This window comes from Sorex fumeus, unplaced genomic scaffold, assembly GCF_029834395.1.
Source record: "Sorex fumeus unplaced genomic scaffold, SorFum_2.1 ptg000188l, whole genome shotgun sequence".
In the NCBI taxonomy this organism is placed as follows: Eukaryota; Metazoa; Chordata; class Mammalia; order Eulipotyphla; family Soricidae; genus Sorex; species Sorex fumeus.
The window spans coordinates 45,225-65,088 of NW_026606245.1; the positions used below are offsets into that span (position 1 = coordinate 45,225).

The following is a 19,864-nucleotide window of genomic DNA, read 5'->3' on the forward strand; positions in this document are numbered from 1 at the left end:
GGGGACCCCCCCCCCCCCCGCACAACTCCATCTCCCACACTGGGTCACTGGCAGCTTCCGGGGGAACCAGGAATGCCAGACCGTTGGAGACCGTTTTGAGACCGTTCTGAAACCGTTTGAGACCGTTCTGAGACCGTTCGAGACATTCCGAGACCATTTGAGACTGTTTGAGACCATTCCGAGACCGTTGGAGACCGTTCCCAGACCGTTCTTTAGGGCCTCCGGATGACGCTCACCCCGTTTCGTCAACGTCGGAACACCTTTGTGGCCCTATCTGTCTTTTTCAGTCACTGGCATTGACCCCGACAGAGGTGGGCTGGGAGACCCCTATCGGGGGAGGTCCCCCGGGACACCCGGCCTGGACCCTCCATGCCCTAAGACTGGGCCTTGGAGACTCAAACTGTGTCAGGCCCTAAGTGCCCCACACGTGATCCAACCAAAACACAGATATCCAGACACCTTTTTAAGTTGAAAAGTTTTATTCCAAAAGTAATAAAGATAAACCAGGATCCCGAAGGCAGGCAAGAGTTCCTTGGTCTATTCCATCCCCACGTGGCCAATTCGAGCTCTGTCAACTCTGTGTGACCTACTTCAGGTCACAGTTACACCCAGGGGGATGCTTTTGGATTTCGATTGTGTTTGCTTCATAGTTTGTTTTTCATAATGCTCATCACTGATATTTTTTTTTATGAGTTCACGGGAAGCATTTGTTTGCCATCTCGCTCTGTTTATTGGCTCTTTCCCCAGACCAGCGGAGTTGGCAAAGGGGTCCTGCGTTTGCAGATACAGCTTTATTGGAACGCAGCCTTGCCCGTCTGTCTGTGTATGGTCTACATTGATTTCTGGACTACACAACACCGGCTGTGTGGAGGAACTGGGTTAGAGAGTGTCTGGCCTTTGAACCACACACTGTCACTTCCTGGCCCTTCCTAGAGGTTTGCTGATGGCCTCCTTGAATGCTGACGTGGCTTATTTTTGACCATCACCAGAACGCCACTAGACCAACCTGGTGTGGGTCATTTTATTAATACGGTGGCAATCCGAGTGGAAAGTGGACTTGACTCTGGCCTCCAGAAAGTCCGTACAAGTTTGTACTCTGGAGACACGCGTTTCCTTTGGGCGAGTTTGAGCACTTGTAAAAGGAGAATCAACGGGAGGGAACTGCATTTTTAGACTGGGGACCAAAAGTGACCACCGGTGTGTCATGACATTGGGGAAATACTGACCCAGTAAAGGCATGAAGGGTTGAGGATGTGACCCGGGCAGACTCGCCAGGAGCCAGCCACGGTGGGGGGCAGAGGTAAGTAGGAGCAAAAGAAGCACCCCCAATTCAATCTCTGCTCCCCCCTCTGCCCCCGAGACAATCTTACACACAGTGACAATTAAATGTCTCCCAGGAAGAACCTTCTAAAGAAACTACCCAATCCTTTCCGGCAGACGGGAAAGAGTTTTCTATCTGGGAGTTTTACTCTTTAAAAAGGATAACTGGGGACTTGCACAGTGGGGAGGGGGTTGGCCTGGCATGCGGCCGACCCGGGTTCGAGTCCCAGCATCATCCCATAGGGTCCCCCAAGCATGGCCAGGAGTGATTCCTGAGTGCAGAGCCAGGAGTCAGCCCTGAGCATCGCCGGGTGTGGCCCAAAAAGCAAAGAAAAAAAAAAAAACCCAAAACAAGTGGGGTAGGAGAGCGAGGTCCAGTGACCATCTGGGTCCGAACAGTTCCCCAGTGATGGCTGCTTGCTCCCGTACCGTGAAGACTGGGTGAGTCAGATGTCAGTTGGCGTCACCTCCTAAGGGTTATGTTCTGCAACACAAAGAAAAAGCCAGCATCAGGCGTGAGCTGCCCCCGGCCCCCTCACAAACACCAGAGCCAACTCAGAAAGCTGGTCAACAGCTTTAACGTCAACAGAGCACACAAGGAGACCACAGACAGTCATCAATCTTAACGAGCGCCTGCCGAAACGTCCCCGATCGTGACAGAGAAGAGTTCTTTGGGTTAAAACTCTACATCCTGCCTCTGTGACTCATCAGGGAGAACGGGTGCGTGACGCCTTCCTGGGGTGAAACTCCTCCTCCAAGGGCAAAGGCGATTGTGATTTTTTTCTTTTCTTTTCTTTTTTTTTTTTTTTTTTGCTTTCTGGGTCCCACCCGGCGATGCTCAGGGCTGACTCCCGGCTCTGCACTCAGGGATCACTTCTGGCGGTGCTCGGGGGACCCTATGCGATGCTGGGGATCGAACCTGGGTCGGCCACATGCCAGGCAAATGCCCTCCCTGCTGGGCTATGGCTCCAGCCTGCGATCATGATTTTTATGAGAATTATGAATGTGACTGCGCCAAGCAGGGGAGGCCTTTCTCCCCTGGCCTGTCGGCCCCGCAAAGCCGTGACTGGCCCAGGCGCGAGGCCACATCCTTGTGTCGCCTTTCAAACCAACTGGGGGGGCTGGGGGCCTCCGGCCACAGCCAGCCCCGAGCCAGAGCGCCTGTCCCCACCCCTCACCCCTCACCCCTCCGTCACTGACCTGAGGGTCAGGCAGCATGAAGCCATCGGTGAGTCTGTAGTAGACGATGGTCGAGTCGGATTCCACGATGGCCAGGGTGAAGGACGCGGGTGACTCGGGGTCCCCCTGAAACCGCCGAGATGCCTTCAAGATCTCCCGAATCCTGGAAGGGGGGGAGGGTCAGGATGCAGGGATGGCGCAGTGGGCTCCAGGGAGAGGTAGTCCAGCCTAGTGTCTCTCTCTCTCCTGGCGGGGGTGGGGGCTGACACCCCCATATTCTCATCCCTGCATCTGGAAACGTCTCCCAATCCGGGCCGCCGACTGCCTTTAACTGCCTGAGGGAAGCCCCTCAAACGGAACACAGAGAGTGTCTCGTGCATCAGAATTGGCTGGGGCTGGAGCGATAGCACAGCAGGGAGGGCGTTGGCCTTGCATGCAGCCAACCTGGGTTCGATTCTCAGCATCCCATAGGGTCCCCCGAGCACTGCCAGGAGTGATTCCTGAGTGCAGAGCCGGGAGTAACCCCTGAGCATTGCCAGGTGTGACCAAAAAAGCAAAAAAAAAAAAAAAAAATTGGCTAAGGATCCCAGGTGGACATCCAATCTGGCATCTCTTAATGGAACAATCTGGAACTAAAGGGGATTTTCTTCTTCTTCTTCTTCTTCTTCTTCTAGACTATAAAGAACATTTCGGGGGCTGGAGTGATATCTCGGCGGGTGATAGATTGTGATAGTTTGCCTTGCACACGGCCGACCTGGGTTCGATTCCCAGCATCCCAGAGGGTCCCCCGAGCACCGCCAGGAGTGATTCCTGAGTGCAGAGCCAGGAGTCAGCCCTGAGCATCATCGGGTGTGACCCAAAGAGCAAAACAAACAAACAAACAAACAAACAAAAAACATTTCCTCCGTGTTTCTACATGATGTTCACAATTACTACTTGTAGCTGGTGATGTAATATTCTACTGACTCCCAGATACCCACTTATTCCCCGACTGCCGATGGAGTTCTGGATTTTTCTGCAATGTGGGGTGAGGGGTTCTTATAGAGAAAGACTCAAGTCTCAGGTATCAGAATTCGGAGATCTGAACGTGGTTGGGTTTTTTTGGTGTTCTTGTTTCAAATTCTCACAATCTATTCCGATCTCATGGCCGTGTGATTCTTAATAAAAAATCTAAGAGAAAAATCAGAGAAATGTGAAAAAATGAAATCATCCACCCCGGCCATGTTAGAAAAGATTTGTTTGCTTGCCGACGAAGATATAACTTGCTCAGTCTACTATCGGGGCCTTCAAAATGTTCTTAGCTTTTGTTGAGCATGGCCTAAAGAAAAGAAAAAAAAATCCTTATGGCCTCCTTAATAAAGCCCAGTACTTAATAATTCAGTGAAACGTAACCTTCGGAGGTGCTGTCTTACAAAGGCCGATGAAAAATGACAGGGCGCTTTTTAATTCAGTGCCCCGATCCTCCGGAAATTGGAAAAAGATAAACTAGCATATTAACATCTGACACCAGAGCCATAAATAACCCACCCCTCCAGGTCTCCTTCCCGGCCGGAGGCACGCTTCAGAGGACTGTCTGCACTCTTTTGTTAGCGACTCCAGAGAAAGGGCCTCGAGAGAAAATTCTTAGCTTTGAAACATTTTTTTTTTCTTTTTGGGTCCCACCTGGAGATGCTCAGGGCTGACTCCTGGCTCTGCACTCAGGAATCACTCCTGGCAGTGCTCGGGGGACCCTATGGGGTGCTGGGAATCGAACCCGGGTCGGCCGCGTGCAAGGCAAATGCCCTCCCCACTGTGCTATCGCTCCAGCCCCTCCTCTGGAATTTTTTTCCAAATTGTTTTTGGCCTTTTGGGTCCCATCCAGCGATGCTCAGGGCTGACTCCTAGCTCTGCACTCAGGAATCACTCCTGGCAGGGCTCAGGGGACCCTAGGGGATGTTGGGAATCGAACCCGGGTTAGCTGTGTGCAAAGCAAACGCCCTCCCCACTGTGCTATTGCTCCGACCCCCTAAATTTTCTCTTTTTTCCTTCTTTTGTGGGTCCCACCCGGCGATGCTCAGGGCTGACTCCCGGCTCTGTACTCAGGAATCATTCCTGGCGGTGCTCGGGGGACCCTAGGGGATGCCGGGGATCGAACCTGGGTTGGCTGCATGCAAGACCAACGCCTCCCTGCTGAACTGTCTAGTTCTGTGACTCTATTATTATTATTATTACTATTATTTTTTCTTTTTGGGTCCCACCCGGCGATGCTCAGGGCTGACTCCCGGCTCTGCACTCAGGAATCACTCCTGGTGGTGCTCGGGGGACCCTATGGGATGCCGGGGATCGAATCCGGGTCGGCCGTGTGCCAGACCAACGCCCTCCCCGCTGGGCTATTGTTTCAGCCCCAACTTTGAAACAGTCTCACGACAGCAATGGTGGCACCTTAGGGCTCTGTGTCAGAGAGCTGAAGGGAGACTTCAACACCAGTGCACACCTGGGGCCTATCAATCATGCCTGAGAGAGTTGTGTCCATTGGTCACTGCCGCTCCTTCCCACGTGTCCATGTGACAGGCAGGCCAGTGTTTGGTGAGAACGAGCGTCTAGGTTTGTCTGCTGCTCGGCTCACTGTTTCCAGAGTGACCTCAAAAAGACTGAGGTCGGGGCTGGCGCGACAGTACAGCGGGTAGGTGCTTGGCCTTGCATGCGGCCGACCCGGATTCGATCGCCAGCATCTCATAGGGTCCCCCGAGCAGGGCCAGGAGTGAGTCCTGTTGCCAGCTGTGGCCCAAAACAAAAACAAAATGAAAGAAAAAGAAAGACTGAGGTCCCCGATGCAGAACCCACTCAGCTGCCAGGCCGGCTGCCACGGTCTGCTGGACACAGTTAATCTGCCAGGCCAGAGAGACGGCTCCATGCTCTGTGCTCTGAGCCAGGTTTCAGGCTCCATGGTTCTACTGAGCACTGCTAGGAGTGACACCCGAGCACAGAGCTGAACTAGTCCGGACGCACCACCATGGATGGCCCCTGGATAAGAAAAAGAAAGAAAACGCCATCTCCTTGGAACATCCAAGCTCTTTCCGAAGCATCAAGGGATACCTCGTCCTATGATTTCATTGGCACTAAGAGTCTTTTCTAAACCCCCCCCCACACGCACCCCCCAAACGCCTGTGGCACACTTGCTGGGGGGTACTGCATTCTCTGTTCCCAGGGTCAGAACTCTTTAAAAAAATGCTTCAGCACCGAGACAGAGAAAACCTGGTCAGAAAGAGAGAGACTGTGGCTGGAGCGATGGCACAGCAGGGAGGGCGTTTGCCTTGCATGTGACCGACCCGGTTTCGATCTCCGGCATCCCATAGGGTCCCCCGAGCACCGCCAGGAGTGATCCCTGAGTGCAGAGCCGGGAGTTAGCCCTGAGCAGAGCTGGGTGTGACCCAAAAAGGAAAAAAAAAAAAAAAGAGGAAGGCTGTGTGCAGTTCCCACATGGCTACAGAGAAGATCCCAGACAGATTCAGTTCAATGTCTGCCTCACGGCCTTCTCTAATTTCCTCTGCCATTCTAGCAGGGGACACAAACAGGCGGCCTGTTTTGATGCTTTTTGCATTTGGGATACTTCCTGCTCCAGCTGTCTCCAGATCAAACACATCCCCAGGACTTAAAGGCTCCAAAGGAACTGACGCTTGCTTTCAGCTCAGCAGAACTGGTGCAGAAACAAAAAACAAGAACCACTTGGAGCATCTACCAGAGCTTGGCCAAGGAAGCCACCTGTTTGTGGCTCTGGGTTTTATTCTTTTGAGCCATGAGTGAAGAATGACTCAACCCCGTCCAAAGGGGCCCCTTGAGAGAGAGAGAGAGAGAGTCCTGGCCGCACTCCGCCCCAGAAATGGCCAAGAAGACACTCCCAACAGCAGGGCCATCTGCTTTTGTTTTCCATTTTGTTGCAGGTCAAGGCTGGAGGTTGGGCCTCTTCTATGGGGGCGGGGCAGAGTGTGTGAGGCGAGAAAGAAATTTGTATGTGCCGTGACAGGCTGCACTTCAACGAAACAAGCGGTGGACCTAAGTTCCTGCCTCTCCCCCAAGCATAGGTTTTGGATCCCCTGAAACTATCCTTGGCTGAAGCTGGAAGTCCCCTAGACACCACTAACCAGTCATGTGACATGTCTCTGGGCAACTGACCATATATGCTATATAATGTCCCTTGGAGCTAGAGTCAAGGTCCTTGTCAAGACTCCACTGGGTTGGATGAGGCTTGGACCCTAGCTCAATGAACAGATGTGTCATTACAGATGTGTTACGATGCAGTTCCTGTAAGGATTTCATTCTCATGCAAATCTGGATGGAATCTCTGTCTCTAATTCTCACCTCTTAAAAAAAAAAATCACTCCTACCTACGATGATTTGTATGACAATGAGACGAGACAGACAGAGAGAGAGAGAGAGAGAGAGAGAGAGAGAGAGAGGAGAGATTTACCTTAGAAAGAGATCATATCGATGAAACAACCTTTAATATTGACAGAAAACCTCACTCTTCAGCCGGGATGTAGACAGACACCCGAAACCCTTTGTAAAGACATCAGTTAAAAATAACTCTTTTCTCCACCAAAACTTTCATGTGAGACAGATGCACAAACATGGACGTTAAGTACAACTTGATTCACACTGGAACTGCATCTGCCAAATGGCTTTCCCATCAGCATCACAGTGTTCCCAGTGCCTCAAAACAAAAAAGACTGCAAGGATTACTACTATAAACGCCCAAATCAGAGAAACTCAGAGTCAAATACTCCAAGCTTTTCGCTCCCTGTGAAAATAGCAACTGGTGAGAACCAGTAAGAATCTCACTGCATTTAGCAAATCTCCCAGACGTTGATTTCGGAAAACATAACCCCCAGGATGGGCAGTGTGGGGCTTCTTTAGGAAAGCGTGCAGAGGGGTTCCCCTAGTTTCGAGGAATTCCCCCACCAAGTGGGGTGCAAACAAGATGGGAGGAAAGGAAAGGAAGGTCTTCAAACCTCCTGAACTGAGGAGGAAGAAGGGAAACCCATGGAGGGGAGCTAGTTTTCATTTCTTACGCTGCGGCAGTGCTTACGTCACATTGTGAACACGTGTGTGTGCATGTGTGTGTGTGTGTGTGGTTGTGAGTTTGTATGTTGTGTGCTGGTGTGTGCGCACGTGTGTCTCTCCTAAAATGAACTGTGTGGGAATGTGAGCTCGCGCATTTCTACACCCTTTATCATTTGTTTTCTAGGGGCTGGAGCGATAGCACAGCGGGGAGGGCGTTGGCCTTGCACGCGGCCGACCCGGGTTCAATTCCCAGCATCCCATAAGGTCCCCCGAGCACTGCCAGGAGTGATTCCTGAGTGCAAAGCCAGGAGTAACCCCTGAGCATTGCCAGGTGTGACCCAAAAAGCAAAAAAAAAAAAAAATCATTTGTTTTTTAAGCGCTTTCCTCGAAACAGACTCGGGCCCTGCACAGCCGTGTGGTTTGCCCAGACACCAGGAAACGAGCTGAGCTGTGAAGGGGCTTCTGTCTTCCAAGCCGAGGGGCTCGCTGTCAAAGACGGAAGAGAAGTCTCCACACTGAGCAGTTTACCCCCCTGTGGGAGGGGAGAACCGAGCGAGTGTTTGCAAATAGGAGAGGCCTGACCTCGGTTCTGAGGGGACCCTCCCTGGAAGACTTTCTGGGCGGGAAATTCTCCTCTGAGCTATTCCCAATAGATGGTACAAGGGAATTCCTGAACCTTCTCTCCCATCCCCCACCGTCCTGGTGTGTTGTCTTTGGAAGATGCAAATGAACGCCTCAAAATATTAACTTTGGGGCTGGAGCAATAGCACAGCGGGTAGGGCGTTTGCCTTGCACGCGGCCAACCTGGGTTCGATTCCCAGCATCCCACATGGTCCCCTGAGCACCGCCAGGGGTAATTCCTGAGCGCAGAGCCAGGAGTAACCCCTGTGCATCGCCAGGTGTGACCCAAAAAGCAAAATAAATAAATAAATAAATAATAAAAACATAAAAAAAATTAACTTTGCCTAAGTCAACAGCTGGTACCTTTCCAGCCTCTAAGTAGCCATCATCATCCTCATCACTGTAACAAGGACCAAGTGGTACTTAAAAACCTCATTAGCACAGCGGGTAGGGTGTTTATCTTGCACGTGGCCGACCTGGGTTCGATTCCCAGCATCCCACAGGGTCCCCTGAGCACCTCCAGGAGTGATTCCTGAGTGCAGAGCCAGGAGGAACCCCTGTGCATCGCCGGGTGTGACCCAAAAAGCAAAACAAAACAAAACAAAATAGGGGCTGGAGAGACAGCACAGCGAGGAGTGCGTTTGCCTTGCACACGGCCGGCCCGGGTTTGATTCCCAGCATCCCATATGGTCCCCTGAGCACCGCCAGGAGTAACTCCTGAGTGCAGAGCCAGGAGTAACCCCTGTGCATCACCAGGTGTGACCCCAAAAGCAAAAAAACAAAAAATAAAAAAAAAAAACCCTTATACCAGGTGGTCCAAGACCCGAGAACACGGATGCCGTCAGCAGCCAGAATTTTCTACCGTCTCTGAATTTCTGACCAGCTTCTGGCCTGAAAACTTCTTCCCGAAACTACAGAATAAGGTCTTGTCGTGGGCAGCGTTGGGCGAAGTTCCGTTCTCTGGGAAAATTGCGCGGTGCTGGTTTCATCCCATCTTTCAAAGCACGTCAAAAGATCGCGTGGCCACCCACCTACGAGATAGTCAGACTTCTTCGTCAAGACCCTGAACGATCGGTTCAAGACTCTTCATGTTCCTAGAACGAGCAGATGCCACTGGGCTACGCTAGAACGCAACAGGGATGGATGGAGACATTACTGGCACCCTCTCAAGCAAATCAGTGAGTCACGGGATATTGAGTGATCAGGTGATTTAGAAGGCACTGTTAGGATGCTAACTTCGGAGTAGCTCCTGTCTGACAGAAACCCGCCATAAAAGAAAAGGTAATTAGAGACATTTCTAACACTTGCACTAAAAAGTCCATTTGTTTAGGGAAAGAAAGATGAATGCCCGCCCCCTGTTCTTCTTGTCTCCAATCTAATTTTTCTCCTCTCTCTCTCTCTCTCTCTCTCTCTCAAAACCCTGGCAACGGGAAGGACCAGAACCGTGGGTTCATTTTTATTACCCACAGTCCCGCTGCGATTGCATGCAGAGAACTAAGGAAATCCGGTTCGAGTAATCATGTCCTTTAAAACGTAAAAATTCCTGCTGACAGTCTCTCCGGGCTGTATTTAAAAGCACCATTAATTCCGACACAGAAAAAGCGACTAGTGGTTCTACTTAATAAAATGGTAGAAAAGAGGCTGAGTGTATTCCATAATTAAAAGAACGAGAACTTAAAAAAAAAAGCGTTGTGGGAATCATGCCGACGCTGACGGGGCTTAACAGAAGAAATACAGGGTGTGCGGTGATCTGATGTGACCACCCTATCCTCTCTCCGGGGACACCCCTATCTTTGTCCCTGTTAAGGGACTCGCCACGTCTTTATCTTATTTTTGCCTTTTGGGTCCCACCCGGCGATGTTCAGGGCTGACTCCTGGCTCTGCACTCAGGAATCACTCCTGGCGGTGCTCGGGGGACCCTAGGGGATGCCGGGGATCGAACTCGGGTCAGACGCGTGCAAGGCCAACGCCCTCCCCGCTGGGCTATCTCTCTGGCCTCCCATGATCCTTATAACCCCCTCTCTAAGGAAATTCATGGAGGTTCGGGTCCCAGGGCAATCTGTCCTTCCTACATCCAAGGACAGCTGGAAAAATGAGGTGAAAATCTGTTTCCTAAAAGCCAAGCTTTGGGGCCCAAATCTGGCTGTCAGAGAATATCAGGGTCAAGACCTGCGTCCCCTTCAGTATGACAATGACAGTAGTAGTCGGAAATGGTCACTCTGGACAAGAATTGAGCGTTGAAAGTAGGTAAAGGGACCTATACAATAGCCTTTCAGTATCTCTATTGCAAACCACAATGCCCAAAAGGAAAGGGTTGGGGGAGGAACGTCCACAGGTGAAGAAGGGACAGGTGTTGGGACATTATGTGACTGAAACCTGATCGTAAAATAGCTGATGGCTTCTCTACACAATGCAGTACTATGTAGCTGTTAGAAAAGATGAAGTCACGAAATTTACATACAAGTGGTACTACATGGAAAGTATCATGCTAAGCGAAATGAGTCCGAAAGAGAGGGACAGACATAGAAAGATTGCATTCGTCTGGGGAACATAAAGTAACAAAATAGGAGACCAACACCCAAGAGTGGCTGAGATTGGTACCAGGAATTTTGCTCCATGGCTTGGAGGCCAGCCACACATGCTAGGGGAAAAGGCAACTCAGATAGAGAAGGGAGCACCAAGTAAAGGATGTTGGGAGGATCCTCCCAGGGTGGGAGAAGCATGCTGAAAGTAGACTCTAGACCGAACATGATTGCCACCCATTGCCTCTTTTGCAAACCACTGCACCCAATAAGAGAGAGAGAACAGAAGGAAATTCCCTGCCACAGAGGCAGGGTGGGATGGGGGAATGGGGGTGGGAGGGATACTGGGATCCGTGGTGGTGGGAAATGGGCCCTGGTGGAGGGATGGGTACTCGATCATTGTATAACTGAAACCCAAGCACAAAAATTTGCAAGTCTACAACTGTACCTCATGGTGTTTCACTAATAAAAATAAAAAAATAAATAAATAAAAGTACAAAATATAACAGAGAATATCAACAGTTATATGTAGGTAGTCATTCAATTTTCTTTTCTATTTACTATATTGTTTGTATTTCTAGTATATAAATTAGACTGTATTACTTTTATAATCAACTAAACTAAATCAACTAAACTGTTTTACCTTTTATGAAAATTTGTTTCAATATTTCCATTCCCCAAATATTCTACTGAAATGATTTTGAAGTATATTATTAAAGAAATTTATGAATAAGCATCAAAAAAATTTGTAAGTCTACAACTGTACCTCATGGTGTTTCACTAATAAAAATTAAATAAAAAAATAGTTGATGCTTTGGTATCACAAAGGCTATAAAATACAGTTAATGCACTATTTAAGCGTGTATGTGTGTGTGTATATATATAGAGAGAGAGAGAGGGAGAGAGCATCTTATGTCATTTTATTCTATGCGGCTACTTTTATAAAAAACAAAGAAAGAAAAATAAAGACAGAAAAAAAAATCTAGCGTCCCCAGCACTCAATTCTTTTCTTCCTGCCCCCAACCCGGTTGCCGGTCACTCAGGAAACAGTGAAACAGAGACCAGGACGCCGAGGCAGGTGACTGGGGGCCGGCGTGGAATTGGAGCACGAGTGATCTCTGTCAAAGGTGACCAGGACCAAACTGTGGGCTCCCGTCCATGGTCAGCTGCCCACACACACACCCAATACTTTCAGGACGAGCCTCAGTGGCTTTGGGGCAGCACAAGATTCCAAGTCAAGGGGCCGGAGAGATAATACAGTGGGTAGGAGTTTGCCGTGCACACGGCGGATTCAGGTTCAATCCCCGGCATCCCATAGGGTCCCCCGAGCACCGCCAAGAGTAATTCCTGAGTGCAGAGCCAGGAGTAACCCCTGAGCATCGCTGGGTGTGACCAAAAAAGCAAAATAGATAGATAGATAGATAGATTCCAAGTCAAGACTTTTTTTTCTTGGGGACTTGGGAGGGCACTGGCCTGGCTCGTGGCCGACCCAGGTTCGATCCCCGGCATCCCAAAGGGTCCCCTGAGCACAGCCAGGAATGATTCCTGAGTGCAGAGCCAGGAGTCAGCCCTGAGCATCGCCGGGTGTGGCCCCCCAAAAAGGAAAAATAAATAAAGACTTTCCTTTCTCTGTTACTGAAGGAAAATTCCCCCACTGCCCAGAGATACCTGGGTTTGCCGCACACCGGTGAGACGCAGAACGTTTAATAAAGGAAGCACACACCGAAGTCCAAGTAGAAGGGTGTCTACTCTCTAAAAATATCACCCCTGGGAAAGACGGGGTTACAAAATCAAATATGTGTGTGTGCACACACACACACACACGTTCACACACATGAACGGTTGTTTATTAAAAAGTCATTTCCATACTTTGAATGGAGAAACTTTTATGGCACCCAAAGCAAAAATAAATATAGTCGGTCCTGGGCCTCTTTGGTGCTATTTTCAGTTAACCCACTGCATGATATAATTAGGAATATTTATACGAAAACAAGACACAAAGACGTAAGTGGTCTGAGCTGTTCAATTCAAGAGTATCTAAAAAAAAAAAATGCCCGAGTCATCCTTCCAACTAATCCTTTTTTTTTTTTTTTTTTTTTTTGCTTTTTGGGTCACACCCGGCGATGCTCAGGGATAATTCCTGGCTCTGCACTCAGGAATTGCTCCTGGCGGTGCTCGGGGGACCATATGGGATGCTGGGAATCGAACCTGGGTCGGCCATGTTGCCTGCGTGCAAGGCAAACGCCCTACCCGCTGTGCTATTGCTCCAGCCCCCCAACTAATCCTATTTTAAGAAAGAAACTAGCTCCAAGTAATAAAGCTAGACAAGGAGAATCACTAGTAGGAAAATAAAAATGATTCATAAAACACAGATTTGTGCCTCTTGACTTATAATATCCTTTTGACTCAGAGAGGCTACCAACTCTCTCTCTCTCTCTCTCTCTCTCTCTCTCTCTCTCTCTCTCTCTCTCTCTTAATTTTATTGAATCTCTCTCAGAGAGCCTGGCAAGCTCCCCGTGACATATTTGATATGCCAAACACAGTAACAAGAAGTCTCATAATGGAGATGTTACTGGCCCCACTCAAGCAAATCATGAACAACGGGAGGACAGTGCTACAGTTTAATTGAATCACTGTGAGATAGTTACAAGCTTTCATGTTTGGGTTACAATCACACAATGATCCAACCCCCATCCCTCCACCAGTGCACATTCCCCACCACCAATATCCCCCGTATACGCCCCACCCTTTCCCACCCTCCCCCTGCCTCCATGGCAGACAATCTCCCCCAGACTCTCTCTCTACTTTGGGGCATCGAGGTTTGCAATACAAACACTGAGAGGCCGTCACGTTGGGTCCTTGATCTACTCTCCGCACACATCTCCCATCCCGACCGATCCCTCCATCCCTCACTGACTCAGTGACCCCTTCTCTATTACAACTGCCTTCTCCCCTTTGCTCACGAGGCAGGCTTCCAGCCATGGACCAATCTTCCTGTCCTGTGTATCTATTATCCTTAGGCTACCGACTTTCTCGGGATGCAAACCCAGGCTAATTCCGAGCCAATACTCCTTGTCCACACAGATGTGGTCACAATAATACCAGCTGGGATTCTATCTGTTATAGAGATTAGAAGACATCTAGAAGGAGAGTCTGAGTTCATGCGTTAGGACGTTAGGAAGCCTTCCCCATGCAGAAGAGGCTTGGAACCGGCCTGTCAACATAGCTGTCAACGCTACCAACCAGTTCTGATTCTCCAACACAGAAAAATCTTGTGGGAAGGAGCTTCTCCCAGACTGTGACTGGCCTGGCACATCAGAACCCCAAACCCAAAACCCACGACCACAGAACCGAAGGCCGAAGAAAACAGACGGAAGCCCAGAACCGGCTTCACCAAAGTTCCACGGAAGACAGAAAATGAAGATCATGAATAAATGCACGGCCTGGTTCCCACCCACCCCGGAGGAGTTGGGGGTAATATCTGCACACCCCACATCTGAATGAGGGCAAAGGACCATGATTACAAAACAGGCCTGGAGGGGCTGGAGTGATAGCACAGCAGGTAGGGCGTTTGCCTTGCACGCAGTTGACCTAGGTTCAATTCTCGGCATCCCATAGGGTCCCCTGAGCACCACCAGGAGTGATCCCTGAGTGCAGAGCCAGGAGTCAGCCCTGAGCATCGTCAGGTGGGACCCAAAAGGCCAAAATAATAATAATAATAATAATAATAATAATAATATCGGGTCCATCACCCAGTTCAGCACCTTGATCAATATCTGATCCATCCATAGGGGCTGGAGCAATAGCACAGCAGGGAGGGCGTTGGCCTGGCACGTGGCCGACCCGGGTTCGATCCCCGGCATCCCACAGGATCCCCCGAGCACCGCCAGGAGTGATTCCTGAGTGCGGAACCAGGAGTCAGCCCTGAGCATCACTGGGTGTGACCCAAGAAGCAAAATAAAAATAATAATAATAATAATAATAATATCTAGTCCATCACCCAGTTCAGCATCTTGATCAATATCTGGTCCATCACCCAGTTCAGCACCTTGATCAATATCTGGTCCATCCATAGGGGCTGGAGCAACAGCACAGTGGGGAGGACGTTGGCCTGGCACGCGGCCGACCCGGGTTCGATCCCCGGCATCCCACAGGATCCCCCGAGCACTGCCAGGAGTGATTCCCGAGTGCGGAACCAGGAGCCAGCCCTGAGCACCGCCGGGGGTTGGCCCCAAAAGCAAAAATTAAAATAAACGAACAGGCCTGGAACACGCCATCGAAACGACCCTGTCAAAAAGAGCAGGGAGATTCTGCTCCCGCTCTGGGCAGGACACACATGAGGTGGCCACTTGAACCCCTCCCCAGAGTGGACGTCCGACCACACCCACCACCAGGAACGTGAACGTGGACCCTGGGCTCTGAGCATCCAGGGGGACCGTTGGACCCACACACGTGTCAGCCACAGCCGGTCACGACCCCCAAGGGGGACGTGTCGTGGCTTCAAGTTACAGGCAGGCGGGGACTGTGTGTGTCAGTGGCCAAGATTCAGGCTGTGAGGTCCTGGGTTCGATCCCTGATACCTCCCACCAAACAGAACAAATGAACAAGAGAGAGAGAGAGAGAGAGAGAGAGAGAGAGAGAGAGAGAGAGGGAGAGAGAGAGGCTGAACTAGAAAGTGATCCCCCGCGAATACGGGGTTCCAGAGAACGTCCCGGGCCAGGAGGGCAGGCAGGGAGGGCCCTGGGAGGCTGGTGCAGGAGAAGGGACTAAGTCACTGCATCTACTCCATCCTGCGTCCAGCCGGCCACGAGGCCTCCCTGCCCGTGACCCCCTCTGCATCCTCGTCTTCAGCCGCCGCGTGGCGGGCACTGGGCTCAGAGCTCCGGGAGGCCCCGACAGAGACCCGGGTCGTGGATTTCTCTGCCAGACCTGCCAGGAACAGGCATCCCCCCCCCCACACACACACCCCTCACCCGCACCCGCTCCACGCACCTGTTGTGACTGAGCGATGCACAGACGGATGCAGGTACCACGGTCTGCGGGCCTTCCCCCGCCAGCTCCGTGCCCACCAGGCAGATGAGCTGCAGCTCGGGAAGCCCCTCGCAGCGGACCTCGTGCCAGCCTTTACCTGCGGGGCCGCGTCAGAGGGTGGGGGAGAGGTTGGTGGAATCAGGGTCCACCTGCCCCCTATACACACACAGGCCTTCCCAGCCGGGACCAGCCCACCCTGGACACCCCCCAAGAGGCCCCATGGGAGGGAGGAGGCGCCACAGTGGGCCGGTCAGCAGTGGAGCCGGTCCTCCTCACGCTGTGGTCGGTGTTCTAGCCCAGCAGGGGAGGGTGTTGGCCTTGGCACGCAGCCGACCCGGGTTCGATCCCCAGCATCCCATAGGGTCCCCCGAGCACCGCCAGGGGTAATTCCTGAGTGCAGAGCCAGGAGAAAGCCCTGAGCATCACCAGGTAGGACCCAAAAAGCCAAATAATAATAATAATAATAATAAAATAACAACAACAAAACAACAATAATAATAAAGAGGGAAGAGGGCCGGAGCATTAGCACAGCAGGGAAGGCATTGGCCAACCCGGGTTCGATCCCCACATCCTCTAGGGTCCCCCGAGCACTGCCAGGAGTGATCCCTGAGTGCAGAGCCGGGAGTCAGCCCTGAGCATCGCCAGGTGGGACCCAAAAGGAGGGAGAAGGAGGAGGAGGAGGAGGAGGAGGAGAAGGAGGAGGAAGAGGAAGAAGAGGAAGAGGTAGAAGAAGAGGAGGAGGAAAAAGAAGGAGGAGGAAGAGGAGGAAGAGAAAGAGGAAGAAGAGGAGGAGGAGAAGGAGGAGGAAAAGGAGGAGGAGGAAGAAGGAGGAGGAGGAGGGGAGGAGGAAGGGGATGAGGAGGAGGAGGGGGAGGAGGAGGAGGAAGAGGAGAAAGAGAAGGAAGAGGTGAAAGAGGAGGAAGAGGAGGAGGAGTCATGGGACTGGACAGACTATCTGTCCAGCGGGGAGGGCATCTGCCTCACGTGGCAGACCCGGGTTCGATCCCTGACATACCAGAGGGTCCCCCGAGCCCCGCCAGGAGTATGTCCTGAGCACTGCCGGGTGTGAGGCCCCCCAACCCCAAACAAGGCTGTCTCCTGACCCCCTGCCCAGCCCGCCCCAGCACCGCCCTCAGCAAGGAGACACACACCGGGAACTTACTCTCCATGAGATCCAGGTACACCAGGAAGGCGGTGTACACCTGGGCGGCGTCTCCGATGCCCAGCTCCATCATTTCCACATACTGGAAAAGCGAAACGCAACGGTCAGTCGCAAAACACAACAGTCACTAGTGAAGAAAAAAACGCCCTGGGGAGCCACTGTTCGCCGTGGGACACCCCTGAGCCTCCGCAGGTGGAGAGGGGCTTTATGAGACTGGACAAGACCCACTTCCCGCTCTGCGGCATGGACACGGGCTCAGGGCGAGGACAGTGACCGGGAGGGACAAACTCCACAGCCACTGGGCCTGGGGACGTCCAGGACGGCCGTGGACCCCGGCCCCGGGCTGTCCCCGAGAGGCGAGACCGACGGGTGTCTGGAGACGGGAGAGGCAGCGGAAACGCCGACCCTGGGGGCTGAGTGGCAGCACAGCGGGGAGGGCGCTGGCCTGGCACGCGGCCGACCCGTTCGATCCCCGGCATCCCCGAGGGTCCCCCGAGCACCGCCAGGAGTGACCCCTGAATGCAAGTAACTCCTCCTGGGGAGCAATGAGACCACCCCCCGGAAGCTCCCTGGGCAGTTGAACTGCAGCAACGAGGGGTTATTATCAGAATCCACCTAACAGGGGTGTTATTGTGGCTGTTATTACTATTATTATATCATCATTATTATTACTACTATTATCCTTGGGCTGGAGCGATAGCACAGCGGGTAAGGCATTTGCCTTGCACGCGGCCGACAGGGCCGAGCCGGGTTCGATTCCCTCGCCCCTCTCGGAGAGCCCGGCAAGCTACCAAGAATATCTCACTCACGTGGCAAAGCCTGGCAAGCTCCCTGTGACGTATTCGATGTGCCAAACACAGTAACAACAAGTCTCACGATGGAGACGTTACTGGACCCGCTCGAGCAAATCGATGAACGGGAGGGGACTGCTATTATTATCATCATCATTATCACTACTATTATTACCATTATTATTATTAATAATAATTATAATAATCATTACTATGATTATCATTACCAGTCATCATTATTACTATTATTATCATTGTTACTGTTGTTATTATCACTATTACATCATCATTATTACTATTGCTACTACCATCATCATTGTCATTTTACTACTAGGCTGCTGACTGTCCCTGCTACCCTCAGCATCACTGTGACCATCACTACCATGCGGACTCTCACTGTTACCCCATCACCACTGTCATTATTACTACGACTACTACGATTGCTATCATCATTACCACTGTTATTACTACCATGAATCATTATTACTATTGTTATTACTATGATTACCATGGTAGGCTGTTTGCCTTGCGCGCAACCAGCCCGGCTGACCAGGGTTCGATTCTTCCGCTCCTCCCGGAGAGCCCGGCAAGCTACCGAGAGTATCTCGCCCCCAGCAAAGTCTGGCAAGCTACCCTTGGCGTATTCAAGATGCCAAACACAGTCACAACAAGTCTCAAGATGGAGACGTTACTGGGTCCGCTCGAGCAAAATCGATGAACAACAGGAGGACCGTGACAGTGATCGCTATTACTATCAGCATTGTTACTACGACTGTTACTATTATCCTCATCATGGTCATTATTAGTACTAAGCTTCCTATCACTGCTACCCGCTTCATCACTGTCACTGTGATTTACTACTAAGCCTACAATCACTGTGTCATTGTCATTAGTACTATGCTGACTCTCACTGTTATCCCACCATCAGCGTCCCTATTATTACTATGCTATTACTGTCATCCTCCGCACTGTCATTGTGACTACTATGCTGACGAGCACTGTGATCGTCACTGCCATTACTATGCCAATACTCTCACTGTTACTAGCATCATCACTGTCATTATGATTACTAGGCTGTCTCTGTCTTCCTCCTCACTGCCATCTTACTGCTGCTATGCTCAGTTATCAGTTTACCCTCTCCATCACTGTCACTGACTTCTACCACGCTATCACTGTCATCCTCATCATGGTCATTAGCAGTACCATGCTGACTCTCACCGTGACCCCACCGTCACTGCATCAGTCCTATGCTCACTGTCACCGAGACCCCACTGTCACTGCATCAGTCCTGTGCTCACTCTCACCGTGACCCCACCGTCACTGCATCAGTCCTATGCTCACTCTCACCGTGACCGCATGGTCACTGCATCAGTCCTATGCTGACTCTCACTCTGATCACGTGGTCCCTGCATGGGTCCTATGCTCACTCTCACTGTGACCCCACTGTCACTGCATCGGTCCTATGCTCACTCTGCGACCGCATGGTCACTGCATCAGTCCTACGCTCACTCGACCCCCTTCACCAAAGTCATTCTTATTCCTTTGCAATCGCTGTCCCCCTCCTCACCACTCCCACGCCCTCCTCCCCTCTCCCCCGCAGCACCTTGGGGTGGCTGCCCACCCAGGCGTCCGGGGCGCCCGAGGGTCCGGCCTGCTCCATGGGCGCCGTGTCCGCCGCCAGCCGCGTCCGCCCGGAAACCGGCCCCGCGCGCTCCGGGTTCCGGGCCGCGGTTCCGCCCGGGAAGGTTCCGAGCAGCCCCTCCCCCTCCCCCCCCACCCTCCCCCTCCGGGGCCCGCCCGGGGGTCTCGGGCCAGCGCGTGCCCCTCCCCTCCCGCCTGCCTGCAGACCCCGAGCTCGGCCCTGCGGGTGGACGCTGCGCCCAGCGGGGCGGGGTCGGGGGTGGGGTGGGAGGGGGTCCGGGTCCCGGCCCGGGTGGAGACCCGCCCCGGGGACCCCTGGGGACCCCTGCGCCCGTGTGCACCCGCCCCGCTGCGATTGCAACGCCCCGTTCCCTGCAGATCCGCCTCTTTGCAAGGCCCTCCCCACCCCCACCGCGGGGCCGGGTCTGGGTCTGGGGGCGCCAGGTGGGCAGAGGGGGGTCTGCTCCCCCGCCTGCAAACGTTAGCCATCCTGCCCCAAGCTGGGGGGCCAAGAGGGGTCTGTGGTTTGGGGACCCGAGGTCCCCAGGGCAGGCCT

General features: G+C 52.1%; 1 protein-coding gene across 1 annotated transcript; it reads right to left on the reverse strand.

The window, feature by feature from the left end:
• Positions 1 to 1,692: 1,692 nt before the first annotated feature.
• Positions 1,693 to 19,334, reverse strand: TSEN15 (tRNA splicing endonuclease subunit 15). The gene is made up of 5 exons (XM_056107995.1): positions 19,271 to 19,334; positions 16,877 to 16,958; positions 15,676 to 15,811; positions 2,521 to 2,662; positions 1,693 to 1,804 (listed from the first exon to the last, which is right to left on the reverse strand). The coding sequence occupies exons 1-5, from the start codon at positions 19,325 to 19,327 to the stop codon at positions 1,784 to 1,786; spliced, it is 438 nt and encodes a 145-aa protein (XP_055963970.1). The 5' UTR covers positions 19,328 to 19,334; the 3' UTR covers positions 1,693 to 1,783.
• Positions 19,335 to 19,864: the final 530 nt, after the last annotated feature.